Here is a 22,219-nt window from a genome sequence, read left to right as displayed (position 1 = left end):
CAATTAGTAAGTCTAGTTTGCCAATTGGCCATTAGTGATCGGTTGCTTGTACAGAGGAGTTCAAATCCGTTAGGATTTTGGATCTTACATGTTGATTTATTGTCCAATGTAATTCTTGCAACATCTATAAATTGGTACAACTTTGGTATAAATTTTGAGTTTGTGATTTATGCAACTAAAATTTGTGCAAAAATCATGATCACACCAAAATTGTATCAATCTACGCCAAATGTTATTGGGTTTACACAGCTAATTTGAACTTGATTTCTGAGGGCCCAAATCCGTTAGTGTAACGGGATATCGATTGTAATCAAAATAGAATTAGTCCTCATTTCTTTCTCTATCCTGAATCAATCAACTGCTTTGTGCTTTCTTCCTCTTTCTATTACTCTACTTAATTTTGTTCTCAATTCTTTTTCTTTTTATTCTAAAATTACTAAATTGAGCTCTAAAGACTTAGAGGCCTGACACGGTATCGTCCCATGGTCCCACGACCGCCGTTCCAAGACCCTACAGTAGCATCTTCCTTTTGTCTTACTTTGGACAATCAATAGAGTTGGATTAGTCCAACTTCGACCCGTTTGCCCCGAAAAAGGTCAATGAGGCGTATATTTAATAAAATCGAGCAGAGTTTAGGTCTAAATAATATGCCTGAATCGAATATGAGTCGAGTTTGAATTTTACTAGACTCAAACCCAATTAAGATTTGGCTCTTGCATATTTATAACTATATATAAAATATATAATTGTATAGTAAATGATATATGTAATATATAATTATACATACTATAATGTAAAATATTAATACATTATATATAAATCTATAATAATTCATAAATATTAATTATACATTATATATATTTAATTGTGAGATTGGACCAAGTCTGATTTGAACTCGAACCTCATATTAAAGTATGAGCTAAACTTGAACCTTCTAATTCAAGTCCAAACTCAAAAGTTTAAAAGCCCAAAAATCCTATTTATTTTCTAAGTCGAGTTTAGACCTTTTTTTTTTTTTTTTTTAGTGTAAGTGGGAGAATCGAAACCTTTCACTCACACACCCTTCTCCAAACCACTCAATCCATTTCTCCCCCAAATCAAATTTGGACTTGTCAAAACCCAACTCATGAAGTCTGATTGATGCTCCTAGGCTGCAAGTCTCCAATCTAACGGATTTCTATTCTCACACAACCACTAGATTCGGCTTTCAGTCGGCTTTTCGTGAGAAAGTGAACCTCAAATTTTTTTGTAGCATTTTCAATCAAAGTAAGAATATATGATTAAAAAACTAATTATAAAAAAGTACCAATTCATCATTCCAAAGTTACTCTTTTTTTGTGGTCCCTAACTCACCAAGATAAACTATTTTCTTCTCAACAAGGATCAATAATGGTTTTCGATTTACAGGTAAAGCATCTTACCAACTGAACCTACTACGTTATTGTTATGATAAACTAATTTAAAACCCCTTAACATTTGAAAACTTGACTAATGTGGTAATTTAATAGAAATATTTCTTAACCAAGTTGAGAGATCCTTTAATATTTTTTGGTAATAATATGGACAAAAAATATAAAAAAAAAAATGTTCAACTTCTGAATATTTTATGAAATGCATAAAAAGCATTTGAAAATACTGCAAAGATGAATAAAATAACTTTTTTGCACCTTGAAAACATCTCAAATGAATTTTAAATATGATTATGAATAGTTTCTCTTCTTTCTAATTTTCAAGCCATCGAGTTGGAGAAATAAAAAGTATGGACACTAAACAGTCTATAAAATTTCTTAAATTTACTCAAAACATATTACATAAAAGGAAAGATTTCTTTTATTTGGTACTCTAAGAGCATATTAAAATTGAAGATAAGCCCAATATTAAAGTTCTAAAAACAAAACTGACTCCCTAAATTGCAAAATTTTTGGGTCCATTCCTTTCGCCAAAAAAAAATAACTTGTTATGTGATCTTAGACCACCAAATAGACAAATCCCAAAGAAAAAAAATTACTTTTGTAGCTTGAGAATATCTTAAATGAACTTTTATTAATTGTTTGCGGATTAAATGAATATGCTGCTTATGTTTTTAGTTGCCATAATTTATCATAGCAGACTTGCATCTTCATGTTTTTTGTTTTTGTTTTCAAGTCTTAATTAATATAATTGTAACTGTGTAAAATAATAGTGTAACAAACGGCATTGTTAGAAAGAAATTATTTTCCTTTCACTAGAATAAGTGGTTTAATCATATATTTTGATTGGGTTGAAAATATTACAAAATTTTAAAAATGGGAGAAACAACTGATATTTTTAACCTTAGAAGTTAGAATCACAGTGATACTGTTAGTAGCAAAATTAATAAAGTCAAAACGTGCGCCGAGGAGAGTTACCACTTACCAAGGTGCACGCTGCTTCTTCCTGCTATTGTTGGAGCTCTCCTGCTTCAATGGGGTAGTTTTTTTACAGTGGTTTGTGAGCGTCTACTTCCCCGATTACTTTTCCTCGGTCAAATTTCTTTGTTTCATCTTGTTTTGCGTGATCTGGTGGGATCTTTGAACTAGACACTTATGGCTCCTTTTTCAGAACTAGTGCCTATTTTGCATACTAATTCAGCGAAAGGAAGACATGCAATGGTTCCTTCCAAGCGAATTCAATGGCCTGATGTTGGGAATGGGCGAAATTTGCTAATGGTTATGAAAGGGAAGGACGATAATGAATTTCCAACTCTAGTTGAAGCGCAAGGTTTGCGATAGGTGGATTGTGGGGAATCTAGTGCAGGAAAACAAAGGGATCTGTTGACAAGAGATTTGTGTGTGCAAGTTGTCAAATCCAAGTCTTCTTACAGAGGTATGCATCTTAATTTTGATCCTCTGGAAAAGACTGCTAATGAGCATTTGTCTCTGGTAAAATTGGATCTGGATGATGTACTTGAAGGCATCAACAAATGGAAATATGCAGTAGTTGGGTTTATGGTGGGAACTTTGCCTCCTTTCTCTGTAATCAAAAAATTTGTTGATACGAAGTGGAACCACTTGGGAAAAATGGAAATTTTCTGTGCTAAGCAGGGGATCTTTGTGTTTAACTTCTCTGACGAGGCTAGTAAAAATGAGGTACTCGAGCAATCACCCTGGCTATGGGGTAGTAAAATGCTTTTCTTAAAGCCTTGGAGTCTGGATTTTGATCTGTCTAAGGATATCTATTCCACTGTGCCCATTTGGATTCGATTTCCTAGTTTGAAACTGGCAAATTGCACTGTTATACCCCTAGTGTTCTTAGCAAACTAGCTAGTGTTGTGGGAAAACCACTATATACTGCTCATCATACCGCAGCTCAAACAAGAGTTGGATTTGCTAAGGTCTGTGTTGAATTAGATATAAAGACAGCAAGACCTACGAGCATCCCATTTGTCAATGAATTTTGGAGGAAGGATTATTAGCAAGTGGAGTATGAGTGGGTATTATCCAGTTGTAACCACTGTTGGAGTTTTGGACATTAGGCAAATAAATGTCTGTCAGTTCCCCAGGTGATTAAAAAATGGATGCCCAAACAGAAAGAAGAGACAATGGTTGGTGTAAAGAACAGTAAACCTACTATCCAAGAAGAAAAAAGAATGATTGTTGCAAAGGCTGGCAAGTCTATTATGGAGCTTGAACAGAATCATGACAAAGGGAAAGATGTGATGGATCATAAAATATTGGAAATGGCATTACCAAAAGAGAATAGTAACATGATCCCTGAGAGTGGTTGTAGTGAGCCAGTTGCTGATATGATGGGAAAGTCAATTCCTATCAATGGTATTGAGATTGCTCTACTAATTGCAAATAGTTATTCTTCTTTATCGAGTTGAGAGGATATTGATAGTAATATTACTGCAAAAAGTTCAAAAAGTGTAAAGTTGAAGCAGAGGCGGAAGGGAAAGTGTAACAAGATGCCTATCTCATCATAAAGTCATATGTTGGAATATTAGAGGTCTCAATATACTTGTAAAACAAATAGCTATGTAAAAACTAATATCTGAATTACATGTGGATAGTATTGGCATTTTTGAGAATAAAGTCAAAATGCATAACATAGATAATGTGATGCAAAGATGTATGCCTGGATGGAGCTATTTTCATAGTGCTACTAGTAATACTGCTGGTAGAGTCTTGTTTTGGTGAAATGGGACAAATGTGCAGTGTCAACTTTTTAAAATGCACCATGAAGCAATCACTTGCTTAGTACAAGTTGTGACCTTAAAGATCCCTTTTATGGTAACTATGGTATATGGTATGAATAAACCTGCAGATAGAAGACCTTTATGAAATATTTGATGGAGTTGAACCGGCAAATAGGTGGTAATCCTTGGGCGATCCTTGGAGATTTCAATGCTCTAAGATCTGCTGAGGATAAATTTGGTGGTTATGATTTTGACTTTAGGTAAATAGAGGAGTTTAATACCTTTATTGAGACGATGGATGTAGATGAAGTTCCTAGTATAGGACTATATTATATTTGGTGTAGTTTGATAGATGATGGAGTTAAAATATATAGTAAATTTGATACGGTGTTTGCAAATGATGCATGGTACTCCTCTTCTAGGAATGAAAGTTGAATTTTTGCCTCCAAATGTGTCTGATCACTCTCAAGTTTCTGTCAGAACTGTAGATACTATAGACTTTGGTCCCAAGCCCTTTAAATTTCACAGTTTTTGGTTGAAGCATGAGCAGTTTAGTGATGTGCTAAGGGCTTCTTGGTCACTTGTTGTTGTTGGTAATCCACTCAAAAGTGTGTGAAAAGCCTAGAAAATTGAAAGTTGAGCTCAAACTCTTGAATAAAAAGCACTTCAGTAGTACCAGTGCCAGAATGCTGCAAAAGAAGGCTCAATTGGATAGCATTCATGTTGCTTTCCAATCAGAACCTAGAAATAGTGGACTGATCTAGAAGTGTAAGTCAGCAACTAATAAGTTTGCAATACTAGTGATAGCTGAGGAGCAATTTTTCAAAGAAAAATCTCGAATTCAGTGACTAAATATGGAGGACAGAAATACTATTTTTTTCTCTAGAAAAATGAAGAGCAATATTGCTAGAAATAAAATCCTGTCCTTAATCACAGATGCTGGAGAAAGAGTAACTGATTATGAGTTGATGAAGGAAATAGCAGTTCAATATTATAAGAATCTTTTTAGTTCTAAAATCAAGGTATCTATTAGAGATGATCTCTTCTATTATCTCTGATGAGTAGAAACAACAATTGCAAACATCTGGCTTGAAGAATGGGAAATCACCTGGACCAGATTGATAAGCCAGCGAATTCTTTAAAGGCAGCGGGGATACAATTGGAAGGGAGATTGCAGATGCTATAAAGTTCTGTTTTGAACAATGTTATATGTTCTATCCCCTAAACAGTACTTCTGTACTTTGATTCCAAAGGTGAAGGATGCTATGCATATGAAGGACTATAGATCTATTTCCTACTTTAATACACTTATACGAGTGTATTGCTGCAATGCTTGCTGTTAGATTGAAGAACGTGCTTCCCACGTTCATTTCAACTACTCAAAATGCTTTTGTGAAAGGCAGACATCGATCTCCCCTTCCAACAATTGATGTTGCTTTAGCAGATAGTGTTCTTTTAATGCATGAATTGGTAAGAGAATATCAGAGGAAAGCCAAGATTTGTCATAAAAGTGGATTTGATGAAGGCCTGTAATGTTAAAGGGTTAAGACCCATGCGAAAAGAGTGTTTATGTTATTAATCTATTTGACAAACCTTAGGATCTGATACGTTATTTAATCAAACCTCAAAAGAGGTAAATGTAATTTACCAAAGAATATATGCACGCTCGTACATAAACGTGAATGTTTATGTGGGCGTATGTGAATCCCAAAATCCAAAATGAAATCCACAAATAATAATCATAATTTATACACAACACGCACTATACCAAAATAACCAGAACTCCTAACAATTATACTCTAAACTAAGACACCAATTTAAAACTCATAAAATTACCTTACACTTGTACTAAACACTTGCCGTCCATTTATACATGCACTAAGTTACCACAATTAAGGCGGTGCTGATTTCCTTCGGGAAGATTCTAGAAATGTAACTTGCATCTAGACAAATCTAGACTAATCTAGACTAATAGAGAGAGGCTGGGCTTTCACATCACTGCCTATCAAAACCGCCAAAAAAAAAAAAGGACAAATGTTGGTATAGTTATTATGTTTCTATGAAACCTCCATATAGAAGAACAGAAGCATAAGCTTACTAGATATCTATGAAGCATATACAAGAACAGAAACATAAGCTTAATGTATACTTAAAAGATAGGAATGAAAGCAGTCACTAATGCATTTTACCTGTTAAATTGTTCATCTGCAGGTGTATTTGCTCCAGCATTGTCAGGTTCCCAATTCCCATGGGTATCGGTCCAGTGAAATGGTTCCCAGACAAGGAAAGATACCGAAGCTGTGAACACTGAGACACCGTTGAAGGTATTCGACCGATCAAATTGTTGTACGCTAGATTAAGCCATGTAAGTTTCTTAAGGCGCTGACAGATGTCGTCCGGAAGAATGCCATATAGGTTGTTATTCCAGAAGGCAATGTTTTCCAGTGAGGAAATGTTGAATACATGGAGAGGCAAAGGACCGGAAAGCGGATTATACTCAACAACCAAAGTCTTCAAATTATGAAGATTCTGAAATTCTGTTGGAACGGTCCCCTCAATGGAATTGAAAGACAGACATAGCGTCTCCAATTTTGACATGTTAGAGATGGAAGGCGGGATAGAACCCGAAAAGCTATTGTTTCCGAGAGACAGGAATTGGAGTTTGTGTAAGTAACCAAACCAGGAGGGAAGCTCTCCACTGAGATTGTTGGTCCTAAAATTAAGGTATCTCAATCTGCGCAAGTGAACTAACTCAGGGGGCAACTCTCCATGGAAATTGTTCCTGCTAATGTTAAGGGAAACCAGAAAGGACAGGTTCCCAAGTTGAGGAGGTAAGGTACCAGTAAGGTTCATCTTTGAGATATTCAAGGCAGTCACTCGGCGGTGTCGAGACCCGCAGGTGACCCCTATCCAATCACAGACGGAGGAGGTAATGGACCAGTTTTTTGCCAAGATTTCTCGAGGCTCTGAATTGATCATGCGATCTCTTAGCGCAAGAAGCGCTAATTGATCCGTTGTAACATTACTGTTGCCGGCAGCCATCATGGCTAACGAAACTAAGCTAAAATTTATCAAGAAAAGGTAGTGAATTTTGCCCATGGCCTTGCTCATTGATCAAGTTGAGATTTTTTTTGACTGAAACTCGCATGAATTAGTGTCAGCAGCAAAATCATATATACTGAAGACGAGCGTGGAAGTCTTCATGACACAGTAACACACACGTGGAGGTGGGGAACATCAATTAACTATGATAACATCAATAGGAGTCATCGTCCCAAGATAGATTGTGAAATTTTCATTTTCATCCCTTAAATGTTTTAAAGTTTTCAAAGTATTTTTTTTTTTTAGCTAAAATATTTGCTTCTGCACGAAACTTTGCAAGATCTTTTTATTATACCATCTAGTTCATATGAAATCAAATCATCGGCTCTATGCATCGAATCGAGATAGACGTAGCTATGACCAACTAGCATAGATGTCTATCATTCCGTAGGGTCACTTTCTAGCAAAATATGTGAATTAAAATTGAATACGGCTTTCAAATTATTTGTGTATCCAAGGTGGGTAGAACATTAATGCTTCAAATTATTAAGTAGTCTCAATATCGGGGAAGATGCAGCTCATTATCTTACCTCCGGTCGTCTCTGAAGTCTCCCCTGAAAGTGAGCTCTAGACCTTCTCTTCCAATTTATTATATCCTTCAATTTTGATTGATGACGTTGCTTTTAACTCCTTTTGAATTTCAAGTCATTGCAAGCTTAGAAACTATATAATCCTGTGGAAGAAATCAAAAACATTTTTTGGGCAATCAATTTGTTATCCGAGCATTATAGTACAGATGATATGATTGCTCAGATTTTATTAAAAACGTAAATTAACTAGTTTGTGGTATATCATGAACAAACAATTTTTTGCAAATTATATTTGTTTGATCAGCTACTATTTGAAAAATATTTTATGAACTATTCTTTTAACTCCTATCATCTTTTTAATCGGACAAATACTTGTTCCAATAAAGTATCATAATATTACTTTTTCTATATATATATATATATATATATATATATATATATATACGCTCTGCCAAAATGCAAATCAAATGTAAGGATGACTTTTACATACCCATTCTAAATACGAGTTTTTGTCACTGCTTTTTAGAAAATTCAAGCATATTTTCAACACTTTCATATCTAGTCGTCATTACTTTAAAAGTTTCACCACATTGGAAAAAGCTCATTACATTTATTTCTAACCAAGTTCAAAATTACGTGTTTTGATTGTAAATTATTTGAGATAATTTTGTGAAAAAATGTAGCACTTTTTTGATGTGATGTATATGAGATAAAAAGGTAATTGAAAAATGTGTCGATGATGCAAACAAATTAGTGTGTGTAAATAAGGTGTGAATAACGTGCTTTTTAAACACGCCGGTAAGGACGGAACCTAAGGTAGGGATATAAACGAACCGAGCTCCTCGCGAGCAGCTCGCGAGTTCGGTCAAAAAAAGCTTGAGTCGAGCTCAAGTAGCTCGTTAATATATCAAGCCGAGTTCGAGTATTAATTTGTCAAGCTCGATGGCTCGTCGAGCCTTAACGAGCACAAATTAATTAATTAAAAATTATATATTTAGTTATTACAATTTTACTCTTTCAGGCTTGGAGTTGTCTAAATTACCAAAATGTTGGCTATAGCTTTAAAATATTTATAGGTCATATAGTCATTTCACAAGGAAAAAAATAATTTGAGAGGAAAAAATAATTCTAGAAGTGGACAAGAATCTCGAGCTCGAGTCAAGTACTCGAGCTCGAGTCATACTCACAAGAAATCGAATCGATCTCGAGTTTTCGAGCAATTTTTCATGTTCGAGTGCGAACTCCATTTCTGTTACTCACTCGAGCTCGAGCTCGAAGTCGAGCAACATATCTCTACTGTCGAGTTGAGCTCGAGTATAGCAATACTCGCGCTCGACTCGACTTGATTACAGCCCTACCCTAAGGGACCGGGGCGGCGAAGGGCCACCGTCAAGTCTTCTTTAAACATCTTGCTGGGTTAGAACTTCGCACAATATCAGGTCGCTATTCGGTGACATTAGAATAGTCTTCAGAGACTATAGCATCAAGGTTAGCGGGTGTCCACCGTGCAAGACAAGTCAGGTTCTGTTTCATATAGTTAGACTTTTTATTTTGTAGCAAATATATATGCTGAAAAAAATGCTATTACGCATAAAGCTTTTGAGCATTGCCTTTTATATACATCGATTTTACTTATTTGCGCTTAATATTCATTGGTTGGTATATGATATGTGGAACATTGGCTTGTTTTGATATTTAAATATACTCTGTTGCAGTTCAAGTTCTGTGAAACCACAAAGGCCAAGTATTTAATCTCTATAATACTTGTATTGTAATGATAGTAAGGCATTTGTTTAGCTGGTGGAATAAATGTATTCAATTTGGCTTTTTGAGCTTCAACTTGTTGCAAGCTGGGAAACTACAGAATTTTGTGGAAGAAATCAAAAACATTTTTCGACAATCAATTTGTTATTCAAGCATAATAGAAGATTTTTATATTACCACTTCAACGAAAATAATTTACAACCTATGACAAAAGTAAACCATATTTGATAGAAACCAGTTTAGGCCTTCATGGTGTATCATTTCTATCATGAAGGGAAAATTGCACTTTTGATTCCCAATGTTTGGGGTTTGGACTAATTTTGTTCTTCAAGTCAAAACACAATTCATCTTCATAATTTCATAATTTTGATTAATTGACAACCATTGATGGATTCCCAAGCAAGTTGGATGGAATATCATCACTTGATCCTTTTTAATCCACTTTTCCCTTTTCAGTTCAGAAAAGCCTTCAAAAATTTTCAGCCAAGATAACTCTCTCCTCATTCGTGCAATGAACAAGAGAATTTAGAAGAAAAGAAGCCACTATATGTGTTGTCACATCCCAAAATCGGGACATAACATCACCCTATCTAGAATCAAAATCAAAATAATTAAAATTTTGTGCATACTAACTTTTAAATCTTCCTGCCATGTACATTGTAGCAATTGGCAATAACCAAGATGAACCCGAAATTCAACCTGCCATACAAAATACAACTATTTACTGCTATAGCCTAATTCTATGTACAAAAGTTATCTGCACGGTGCCAGCATGCTTAGGGAACATTACATCTCTAAGATACATTTATCTAAGTTCCAACAAATTTAACTCTGCTCTACCTTCAAGCTTAGGGAGCCTCGGTGATCTCTTGCATCTTGATTTGTCTTCAAACTATTTGAGTGGCTCTCTTCCCTCAGAAATCGGAAGTTTAAAGGCTGCAACACTGTTAAATGTTTCTATGAATCAAATTTCAGGGATCATCCCTAGTACAATTGGAGGTATGCAAGATGTGATTGATCTTTCCCTTGCATTTAATAGATTTGAAGGACCTATTCCTAGATCAATTAGATCAATTGGCTTATCCTGTAAACATCTACATTAAACGTCCATAGCAACGGTTCCATTACTTTGTGCTTATCCTGATTGATTCAAACCAATCAAATCAAATGAGTGTGTAATCTTTCTGCTCACGAGACCATGTCAAAACCGAGATGGGAGTTGGAGCTATCAATTAGTGGTGGAGCCAAGATCTAAGATTAATAGGAATTAAAAAAAATCATTCTAGATGAATTATAGGGGAAAAATATGTTGATAATCAATAAAAATTAGAGATATATAAAGGTGCTATTTTGAATTCCATGTTTTACTATGAAAATTATGATGACAATCTATAATTAATTCTTGATTATGTTACTAATTTGGTTTAACATTAATAGATCTTGGTAAAACAGTCTTGTAGCATCTTTTTGAATTGTTGTTAATTAGTGCAAATTTGAACATAACCAAAAAGTACCAATCACAAAGTTAAACATGGATGCCCTACAATTTTGTCAGTCTAACTGGCCAAAATATACCTCAAAAGACTTTTAAATCAATTATTCCTTGAGAGGAAAAAGATGACTTGAAAAACTTAATGAAAAAAACCTCAACAAACATTTGGGTTGTTGAAGCAACCACCCAAACTCGGGAAGTTGATGGTTCCAGAAAACCAATTGTCGAAAAGTTAAAAAAAAATTTCAAAAAATAGAATGAAAAAGGAAAAAAAAGAATCAAGGTTCATGAGCTAGTGTCAGCAGAACTTTTAGGTGAAGTGTAGGATTTTTAAATAGAGAAAGAGTTATTTGTGTAGTTCACTTACTATATGAAATGAATAGCAATTGAAATATTAATTCCACAATTTTGATCGTACTTACATAATCCACGATTTGACTGCCTGTTTCATTTTCCATCCCAAATAATTAGAATAGGTTGGAATGCCAACCAAAGTAAAATTTGCTTAGTCCTATTAAATATATGTTGGTTAACAAGGTTACACTGATTTCATTAGCACTAACATAAAAGAATCAAGCATCCTGATTATGAAACAACATTTGCATCAGGCCATTTCAACGTACTGGATTATTATTCTCAATATTTTGCTTTTTCCAGGAATTGTTGCTCTGGCTTAGTCAGTAGAAAACTTGCTTGGGATAACGATCAATTCCGGCCGGTTTTCCAATTTCCACCAGTGTCCAGCCGAATAATTGCAACTCTAATATTTGAAGGGGAGAGAGAGGGGTGTTTTTTCTGGGGGGGGGGGGGGGGGGGAGAAGAACAAAGTTGCAGGACTAAATGCAAAGTATCCCTTTTGCAATTGTGGTCACCTCAAAGGCTCAAACTTCCCCAAATTCTTGCCTACGGTACTGTTTGCAATGACGATGGTGATTCAGGAAAACGACGAAGATGAAGTTACAGCTTTTCTTTTCTTTTTTTTTGGGGGTTTTTCTAACAAGAGTCTGTTCGATACTCGTTAACACACCTAAATTCTACTCAATTTACCATATATATACAAATATTAACAATTACTACTTTCCATTGCATTTATGCATTTTTTCATTAATGTTATCTTTCTAAAATCCAACTCCTGAATTACATTTTAACAAGTGCTCACCCCTTTTTTTTATCAACTAGGAGGCATAAAACGCGCGTTGCGCGTTGGGATAAATATAAAACATGCCCTCTTAAATATATGGAGTCATAGAACAAAAATATTTGTCGGTTAATAATTTTATGTACGCAGTTAAACATAAATATACATGAATAAATAAAAGGTACAATCGCTTCACGAAAATAGTACGAATATTTATTTAGATTTATATAAAGGTACTGCTGAGATTTAAAGCTATTTAGCTAGAAATTGAATTCTTGTCTTATCTTTACTCTATTGCTTGTTTAGCATGAGAATAAAGTTCAGCATTTTTCATTAAGTGTAAAAGCATAGAACATGATGATTTGCATATATCGTACGTCATAAGTCGTACGTTATAAGAGAAAAAAAAAGTACTGTTGAAAAAAGGGGAAGTGGAGGATTGCTAAAGAAGCTGTCAAGGAGAGGGAGAAACGGCATTTGCAAGAAAACAATTTCATAAGCTGAACTAATGCTAAAACTGAAGTGCGGAATCCAGTAACAGTGAAAATCGGTTTAATTTTTTTTTGGTTAGAATACTACAGTGTGACTTTTTCCTTGCATATCTGTGTGTGAGAGATGATAGGTGTCTCTTTGTTACTTTTATTATATATAAATTCAAAAGAACACATTTCAATTGAATTAGAATTAATTTTGTTTATTACACCAAGAATACAGCAATTTTGGGAGGAGGAATAATCTAGATCATCTATGTTCAACACATAGAACTTACATTGGTCATTGGAGAGAAAGAGAGAGAGAGAGAGAATGCACTCTATAAGAGGTTTTAAGATTTTTGCAAAACTCAGAGCCAACGGCCTGCTTGTGCAGGTGACTTGGCAGGCAGAAACTTGGTCTTGAATTCAATTGAATGTTATAATCAACGTCATAACATAATCCAAAATATCATCTTCGGACGTAATTCCAGAATTGTAGGCGGTAGCAGATTACAAAATTGGAAATGTACATGAAAGCAAAATATGAATATGCCAAAATCAACTTCAATTCAATTTCTGCATAGCACAATTTGGCAATTTCATGGAACCCAACTTCCCGATAACATTCAACAATTCGCTCAATAGCCGACAATGATATATGAAAAAAATGTGTATTCATGTACAGCTTAAAAAAAGTAAGTGGAAACAATATATGAACCAAAAATAGATTGTGAAAAAATAGAATCTACACTCGTACAAACTACATATTTTGGTAATTATGAACTAAGCATTAATCTATGATATTTTTAACACATTACTGGATTCCATTATGACATGACTATGAAAACTACCATCCATAAACCATTCCCAATTTGAAGAAAAGTCAGCTCATTTAAGCACCTTGTTCAAATCCACAAGAAAATTTTAGCGCCATCAACCTGCAAATTACATACAAACAATCTCAAATTTGGATGGAATCAACCATAATTAAAGCAAACTAAGTACTACATGTCATCATGCACCAAACTTAACAAAAAAATAATAACTACTATCACCTTTTCGGGCAAAAACATTATGCATTATTATCATTTTCATATCCAAAAATCTACCGTTACCAAACATACACCTCATTATAATATAATTCCTTTCCCCTTTAACCAACCCCTATAGCATTATGTAACTCACTGTTTACATTATCATCAAGTAAATAAAAATAGCTCATTAATTGAAGTCAGCTCACTTAAGGAACAAACAATTGCATTACACTACTCTATCCCTCTTAAACTTGGCATCAGACCCCATCAATTTGCATAAACTATTATTCTAAGCAATTATTTCATGGTACTAGATATAGGCCATCAATGTACACAACTAACAAAACGAAAAACTTGCGTTTTTCATGTAAAAATGTAAATGTGGCATTTTTCTCAAGGGCTGAATTTTATCATACTCAACCTCACCATTTACCAGAACACTCATTATTCTTGCCTAAAATGTAATAGAAACACCTTTGGCGGTAGGGTAGGCAGATTATATAGTGTATTGCTGACACAATAAAGTTCTGGTAACTTAACAACATTGTAAACCTGCTAATAAGTATTCATTAGCCAAAATGAGTCTCACTTTGAAAAATATTCCAGAATATTTTTTTTTTTACATGCATGTACCTTGGCTCTGCATTTTCTAGAAACTATTGCAATGGCAAAATGATAAGAAATGTCTTGCAAAGCTCATCTCATCTGATTCAAATAGGAAAAAGCAACAAATTCATTAAGATTAAATCTAATCTTTGGAAAATAAAAATTTTTCATAATGAAAAATGATGGAGAAGAAACCTCATTGGAAATGAAACTAAGTAAGGTCAGGTCTTCAACGATGGATGGAAGTGTACAGTTCATGTATGCTCAAGATCAGGAAGAATTAACGCCAAAGTTCCAGTATCAGGTATTTAAGGTGATATTTCAGCACAATGAATCCAAAAGAGATTGGTGATATCTTAAGGTGAAGTAAATTTCTAATCTTCGTAAGTAATATGGATTGGATTTTAACAACCTTGTGGATTATTCAACACTTCTACCAAAATATGGTTTAACGTAAATCTACCAAACTTGTTAGCATGGATTACACTTATGGACCACAAAACACAAGCCAGCTAGACAATAACATTACCTCCTTCACTATTCACAAACTCAACAAGGGCTTCTGCAGGTCGTGCACCTTCATACCTGAGAATAAAAATAGATTCATGAGGAATACAATTGTATGAACTCAAGGCATGTAAGTTATATTTACATAGAGTCAACACCAGGATAGATATCATTTCAACAGAGCAAGTAAGGAAAAACAAAGACCTTTTGAAAACTCCAGCATTTCACATAAACTAACTTTTTGGGCTCCAAAGAACCTTTTGGAAACCATTGGATATAGGGTAACCACAAACACTATATCTTATGCTCATTGCAGTTCACCTACAACAAATATAATTTGATAATAAGTTCAAAAATTAAACTTATTTTGCTATAATTCATAGCTAAATCGTTGATTAATCTTTTAAGTATTGACATTAAATCAGATGCAAAATAGAAGATTCACAATAGCTAAGACAGTTAAACTGATGTTGATGCCAACAAGCAACCAGATAGCAATGGACCTCAGGTTCCACTTTCTCAAGATTTCAGTGATGGAAATCAAATAGAACATATCCAGTTTGCAAGGATAAAAAGAAAAATGTAAGCACTTTTTCAACACGAAATAACCGTATAGTTTGTCTGAGAGAGTTTTGCCGTAGCATCTTGCTCTATATTAATGTAACTTCCAAGGATGGCAACTCCTAAGGTGATCAGAAAAAGCACAAAGATAGATGATTCAAACAATGACAAAACCCTTAATAATGTACAACTCCAAAATTCATTAAAACAAGCCCACCACGATAGCATGGCAAAAACCATGAATTTTGCATCATATATGAGTTCTCTACAGCAATGCAATAGTAACATTCCCAGAAGTTTCAAGCTTTAGATTGTACCAACTTTAGCTAAACTATTTAATAACCCATGGCAAATGTCCTAATTGATATAGCAACACTACGAACCTAGAGTAAAAATGAGACTTTTCCTACCATATCTGAAAGGGTCAATGGATCAAAAAAGAGCTGAAAGGCTAACCTTTCCAATCAAAACAGATTTAACTTTCTTGAAACTTGCACCGACCTTCTCGTACTCTGGAGCAAGCTTCTTATAGTGCCCACACCTACAAATTCATCATGGGGAAAAGAAAAAGAAAAAGAAAAAGAAAACTTCTTTACATCTTCCCTTACAAGAATAGCTCAAAATCACTTCAAATCAGCAAACATAATGATGCCAAAAATCAATTTCGCATTCCAACACAGTAGTTTTCCATGCTAGTCCACCTATCTCCTAAATAGCATACACGGTGATAGACGAAAAATTGGCAGTGCACACGAATCCATACACAAATATACAACAGAGCAAAAGCACAGCAAAGATCCGAATTCGACTATTACAACCAAAAGAAAAGAAAAGTCACGGATCTAAAAGCAATTAAACACATAGGACTCCAATTCATCAAAACCATCAAAAAACTTACATACAATTCACCATGACCAAAAAAAAAACCTCTAAAAAATAACAAATGAATGAAATCACGGGCAATCATCTTGACCGACCTCTTTCTCAAAATTCTCTTCATAGGGTTGTTCGTCCCAGATGGTGTTGCACCCTGTTGTTGAAGCTGTTGAAGAAAAATCCCCTGAAAAATAAAAAGAATACAATTAGCCAAGATACAAAAAAAAAACCATTAAATGACCATCTATTAAGCCATAGAATTTCAAGATGTTTTCGAAAACCAAAGCAAAGCATCACAAAAAAGCAAAGGCATCTTCGCATGTAGACTGGGAAACAGGAAAATAATCGAAAAGCCAAAAACACCGAAATACTGCCTAATATTGATATTCAGGCTGCAAAAAAAATGAGGAGCAAAAAATTTAAAAATAAAATTGAAGGGCGAGAGAATGGAGATCGAGGGAGGAAGAGCAGTAAAAAATGCTGATGACTACGAGGATCTTGTGGTGGGATCGAAAGTCCTCCCAAAGGCTGGGAGGGGATCCGACGACGACGAACTTGAAGCGCAGGGAGGTGGAAAGGAAATCACAGGGAGGTGGGAGAAGGGGGACTCGTGATGTTGGGGGTAGAAGCAGCTCCTAGAGGAGAGGGAGACGGTGTGGTGGAGAAAGTCAGAGGAGAAAATAAAGAGGTCAAGATCGAGTGAGAGAGAGAGAGAGAGGAAGAAGAATGATCAGAGAGAAAGGTTGAGGAGAGAGACGAGAAGAAAGGGAAGGGAAGAGAGGCGGCGTTTTGGTCTGACCTAGGGTTAGAGTTCGAAGAGTCATGCGCGAGGAACACATTGGCGAACAACACAAAACGACGTCGTCAGGAACCACGCACAGCGCACGTGAGAGGACGACGAAAACATTCCAGGTCATCAGAGCCCTTCGCTCTTTATCTACTTATGTTGATAACTAGGAGGGGTTCACCGCGCAAGTGCGCGGTGGGAAATTTGAAGATGTATATGCCCAGGCATAGCACTTTAACGGAGTTTGACAACGAAGTTGATAACGCACAAATGTAAAACCACCGAATGAAATCAGACAAAAGGTTGGAGCATATAAATTGCATTTGTTGTTGCAATAATTCAAAATACATGCATGCGTTAATATTTGCAAAAGTACAGAGGCTAATAGTCATCTGGCCTGAAACAGCTTAAAACTTAAAGCTAATGGAACAAAGGCTTAGTTGTCGATGTTAAGACCATTGAAGTTGACATCATTGATGTTCATGGCTTCATCCGTAGCATAGGAAGTAATTATTTCATACGTTGCACATTTGATGCCGACAATTCTGGAAGAGGAAGGTCTAATGTAGAATAGATTTGTTTTTCCATGTAAAGTGCGCACGAGGTGCGAAGTTATCTCAATCCTCTGTTTGAAGAAACCGAAGGGAAAAATCAATGTAAAGATAAGACAAAGGGAAGAAAATATTTGCGAATGGACAATGATCAGTAGGTACCTGTTGGTAAAAATAACGGAGCTTAGCAGCTGAGTAGCTAATTAAGTTTTCAGCTTCCATTCCCATAGCAGTAGCAGCTAATGATCCGCTTGAATCAGCAACCGAAATAGTAATACAAGCTCTGTAAGGGAGAAGAGTGTATAATTGCTATAAACAGTTTGGATTGTACGAATTTATTAAGTGAATGGATTGACTGAATAGCTTTAAAAACCTTGGTAAAAGTTCAGTGGTTGCCTGACAGTATTCACATATAACTATTGAGGCGGTTGCAAAGCTGTTTGGTTGATTACATTGGGGGCATGCCATATAGAATAATTTTTGGGGTCTAAGCGAAATTTCAATGATTCCTTTAACCCACGCATTATTTGTTCTCTGCAAAACAATAATAGTAAAGATGGAAGGGAGGCAAACATGATTTATGGAATATAAAAAAGAATAAGATTGCAACCTGCTGGAGTGCAGTACTAATACGAAGAATCCTATCAGCGGTAACAGGAGGGAGAAGAATTCGTGGATTAGCGTAATTTCCCCTAGCAACAAACTTGTCTATCACAAATGCATGACTATGGTACCTGATGCATATAAAAGGGAAAAAATGTTTCTTAGGCAGTAGAATGCAGATGCGATAATGGTGCAGCATATATTTTATACTTCTCACCAGTGATCAAGATGCATTGCCTCTTAAGCAAATGGAGCTACTATAATGGTTGAACAATGACAGGTCGAGAAGCTCAGGTCTGAGCTCCAAAAAAAAAGAAGTGTCAATACTAAGAGCTTTGAAAGCAATGGATGTATTTAACATTAATTAGATAAAGAGGGTGAAGTGTATAGCTACAATTGTTTGTTGTGACATTGACTCTTATTGCAACAATGATTGGAAAATGGCGGCCAGGAGCTCTAATGATGGGACCATCTATTTCTTCGAATTCATTCCAGAGGGTTAGAATCATTGGTTTCATACTGGGAAGAAAAAGAGAACACAAGCTTTGTTAATAGATGCATTTTTGTTTTATAGATTACGATAAGAAAAGAATGGGATAGCCTAGGAAGGATTTACCTTTGATCAATAATGACATAATCTCGAGAAATAGAGGGTGATCCGTGAAAAGGTGTTGTTTTATGAGGCAAAATATGGACAACAACTCCCATGACGTCTAACATAGGTGGGACAAAAGAATATATTATAACACAAGCGATAGACTTTGATGAGGATTAAAAAAAAAATGGACTGTGAAAGATGTTACTCACTTAGTAAGTGATGGGTATCAGCAAAGATATCAAGCATAGAAAAAGGGTTTAGGTGAAAATGAAAAGGAAATGAAGGAACCGGTTCCTGTATTTCATGTATTATGGTGCTCGGAGTGAGGAGCCAATAGAATGGATATTCATCAGCATCAGCAAAATTTTGTGGCTGGCGAACAGCAGCTTTGGATATGTAGTACTTTTTGAAAGGGATAAGCAAGGTGGCAAATTGTTCAATCATATTTTCAGCAGCATAGATTGTAACTCGAAGGCCCTGGAATAAGAATAAAGTCATGAGTTGATGCAGTCTAATAGGCATAACAGAAAAGAAATAACCAGATCAATGTTACTCGGTCATCTGCCAATATAAACTTGCGACGTATTTGATGAGCTGAGGAACCTTTTTTGGTATGAGTGACTTCAATTGCTCGGAGAAAAACACTCCAATTTAGTAGAGATGGATCGATAGCAGATAAGGGAATGTCATTGGCTTCCATCGTAAGAGGATCTATAACGAAATAAAAGAAAGCAGATGGTAAGTCTAAACAAAGGAACGAAGTCAAACGAGAAACAATATTATTTTGTAGAACGAGTGGGACAAATAAAGTCAACGTACAGAGGAAATAATTAACAGGTGAGTGGAAAAGTTAAAAAGGTGCGGGAAGTGGAAGGAACAAGAAGATGCGCAAGATTACTGACGAAGAAGATGAAACAGAACTAAAAGGAATAAGAAGCAGAGCAAAAAGTAATAGGAACTTGGTTGTATTGGTATGGGAAAAGTAATGCTAGGCAAACGTCATATATACTGCTACGGATGAAGTACGAAGTGCAGAGCTTAGGATGCGCTGTCAAAAATTTAGAGGAGAAGTAGAACTGAATTTAAAAAGTAAAGCTGATACATACTATTAGATTATAGTTGCTTTAACGTTTGGTTGTTGATGTCCACGCAGCATTCTTTTACTTTTGGTCGTTGACATTACACGATGAACATATCTATATAGAAAAGACAGAACGGCTGCGTTCGCTTGTGGAGAATTGTAGCAACCAAGAGCAACCTTAGTGTGAAAGGCTGCAAGAAAAGTAGTGGAAGTAACTTGTAGAGGTCTGTAAAGAGCAGAAAATATTTAGCAGGTTTGGAAATGACGTTTTGATGGAGGTGAAGTCACATGTAATAGTGGTGAACAAGCTATATAAATCCGGTAGACAAAGTTTGAATGTAATGCCTTATCGTTTGCTTATAAATTGATGGCTCAGTTAGAGGATGCACAGACTATTGAGGCTACTTGAATTATAATAGTTCATTGCTGCAACGAAGGCGAAACAAGTGAGCAAATACAAGACGATGGAAGCGAAATTACATTAAAGCTAACTCAAACAATGAATAATACAGAGCTGAAAAAATTTGTTCCTTTAAAGTCTCTTGCAAAGTACAATGGAGGAAGAAAATATCAGAAGCTGCAGAAAATGAGGATGGCAACGGTCCACCGGTGAGATGGATGATTTCAGGTGCAAACTATATATGAGATAGTTTAGGTGCAAGGCTGATTATTTGATCAAATAGTAACTGTTTGGTACCATGGAAATATCTTCTCAGTTCCATTATAATCAAAAATCAAGACTGCAAATGTATTTTGTGATTCTGGAACAAATACAAGAAAATCGTTGTGCTGCAACTGGTGCTGGAGAACGAAGGATCTCCAATTTTTTTTGAGCCTGTTGCGTTTAACTCCAATTTCTGCAGTGTTATGTCCCGTTTTGATTAGAATGGTGGGAGTCTTCATACCATTTAAGAAGTGATTAGCGAATTTTGGAATTTTCTGGCAAAGATTGGAAACAGTTAGCATGGAAAGCTGACAATGTAAAAGCAGGTGAAATGGAACGAAGGAAACCGAACATAAAAATAGCTTACCAGTGTGTTTGGAGTTGACGAGTTAAAGATCTGATAAAAGCAATGAGAATCATATATTCATTGACAAAAATCTGGTTGTAATGATGAAGCCACTCTATGTTGGATAATCGGCGAGCGTCTATGATCTAAGGTCATTGAGCATTTAATGAGAAAGAAATAATTATGATGGAAAGGACTGTATAAATTGAGGGTAGATATGTACTGGCCTTGTTCATGATAAGTAGCATTCTGCGAAAGATTTGGCAATGGAACTGTCCAAGGCAGGTAAACCTGCTGCTGGAGTTCACAGAAATGAAGAACATCGAAAATAAGACGACCGGCATGTCGAAGCATTACCATATCATGCGTTGCAACGATATTGTCACGACAATATTCATCCCATCCATCCCCAAACGAACCATTATTAACTGTGATAGGCCAACTTCGCATTCCATATCTGAGAATGATGACGTTTGTCTGGTGTCGATTAATTAGTGCTTCGAAGTGGGAAGGTAAAATCTGAATTTTTCAAGTTTGAGCAAATAAAGTGAGACAACCCGATATAAACAATTTATAAACAGTGAAATTGAAAGTTATATTTGGAGAGGGGAAAAATGTCATACCTGTCCTCTATGGCTACATTTAATTATAAAACAGTGCGGCTGGAAATCATTGCTAGCCACCTGAAAATTTGATGGGCAAGCGAGAGGACCTTGCACCATTAAACTGATGTATGTAGAAGGGCGTTAGACAAGAGGGAATACCAATGGCACATATAGGTAAAAAAGGGCAAGCGGATGAATGAGTTGGAGATAGAGCTCTGCACTTCGTATTTCATCCCTAGCAGCGTATCCTAAGAGCGCATCCTAAGTTCTGCAATCCTTTGTATAGAGCTGCAGTTTTTTCTTTCAGTTTCATGCTAGTTAAGCGTAGGACATGACATGGTTAATAAAGAAGGTATGATATATAAAGAGGCAATGGCCTGCTGCGTCAGATATTTTATTGATATCAATGTTTCTTGCAGTCTTTAGGTTGGCATGTTTGCAATAATTTAAAAGCTGCAGAAGTAAAGGCTGAGAAATTTTGAAAGAGGGCAAAAGGTGAAGAAGCGGATGAGCTGGATGTGTATATAAGCCAATGTGTATTTGTTAAACACAACGAATCCAGAGGAAAACAAAGTGGTATAATGGTCAGAGTCTAACCAGCAAGGAGGATAAAAAGTGGATGAGCGACTCTTCAGTGAAATGACATGAGTTGGTAATGAAAACCAATGTTTTAAATATTTATGTTTTTGCTTCGTGCATGTATAATTTGTAGGCAGTATTAGTGGTACAAAAAAAAACGTAAACA

The 22,219-nt window shown here is 35.6% G+C and overlaps 1 protein-coding gene across 1 annotated transcript; it reads right to left on the bottom strand.

Annotated features, from left to right (window-relative positions):
* Positions 1-5,869: 5,869 nt before the first annotated feature.
* Positions 5,870-7,281, bottom strand: LOC113769839 (receptor kinase-like protein Xa21). The gene is made up of 2 exons (XM_027314139.1): positions 6,346-7,281; positions 5,870-6,158 (listed from the first exon to the last, which is right to left on the bottom strand). Exons 1-2 carry the CDS (start codon positions 7,265-7,267, stop codon positions 6,115-6,117), a joined length of 966 nt encoding a protein of 321 aa, XP_027169940.1. The 5' UTR covers positions 7,268-7,281; the 3' UTR covers positions 5,870-6,114.
* Between the last annotated feature and the right edge of the window lie 14,938 nt (positions 7,282-22,219).

Source organism: Coffea eugenioides, chromosome 5 (genome assembly GCF_003713205.1).
Source record: "Coffea eugenioides isolate CCC68of chromosome 5, Ceug_1.0, whole genome shotgun sequence".
Lineage (NCBI taxonomy): Eukaryota > Viridiplantae > Streptophyta > Magnoliopsida > Gentianales > Rubiaceae > Coffea > Coffea eugenioides.
This window is presented reverse-complemented; position numbering and strand designations above follow the sequence as displayed.

Coding starts and splice junctions, on each gene's coding strand:
- LOC113769839 (XM_027314139.1), bottom strand. CDS start 7,267: ATGAGCAAGGCCATGGGCAAAATTCACTACCTTTTCTTGATAAATTTT. Junction 6,159..6,345: donor GCAGATGAACAATTTAACAG/GTAAAATGCATT, acceptor CGGTTTTGATAG/GCAGTGATGTGAAAGCCCAG.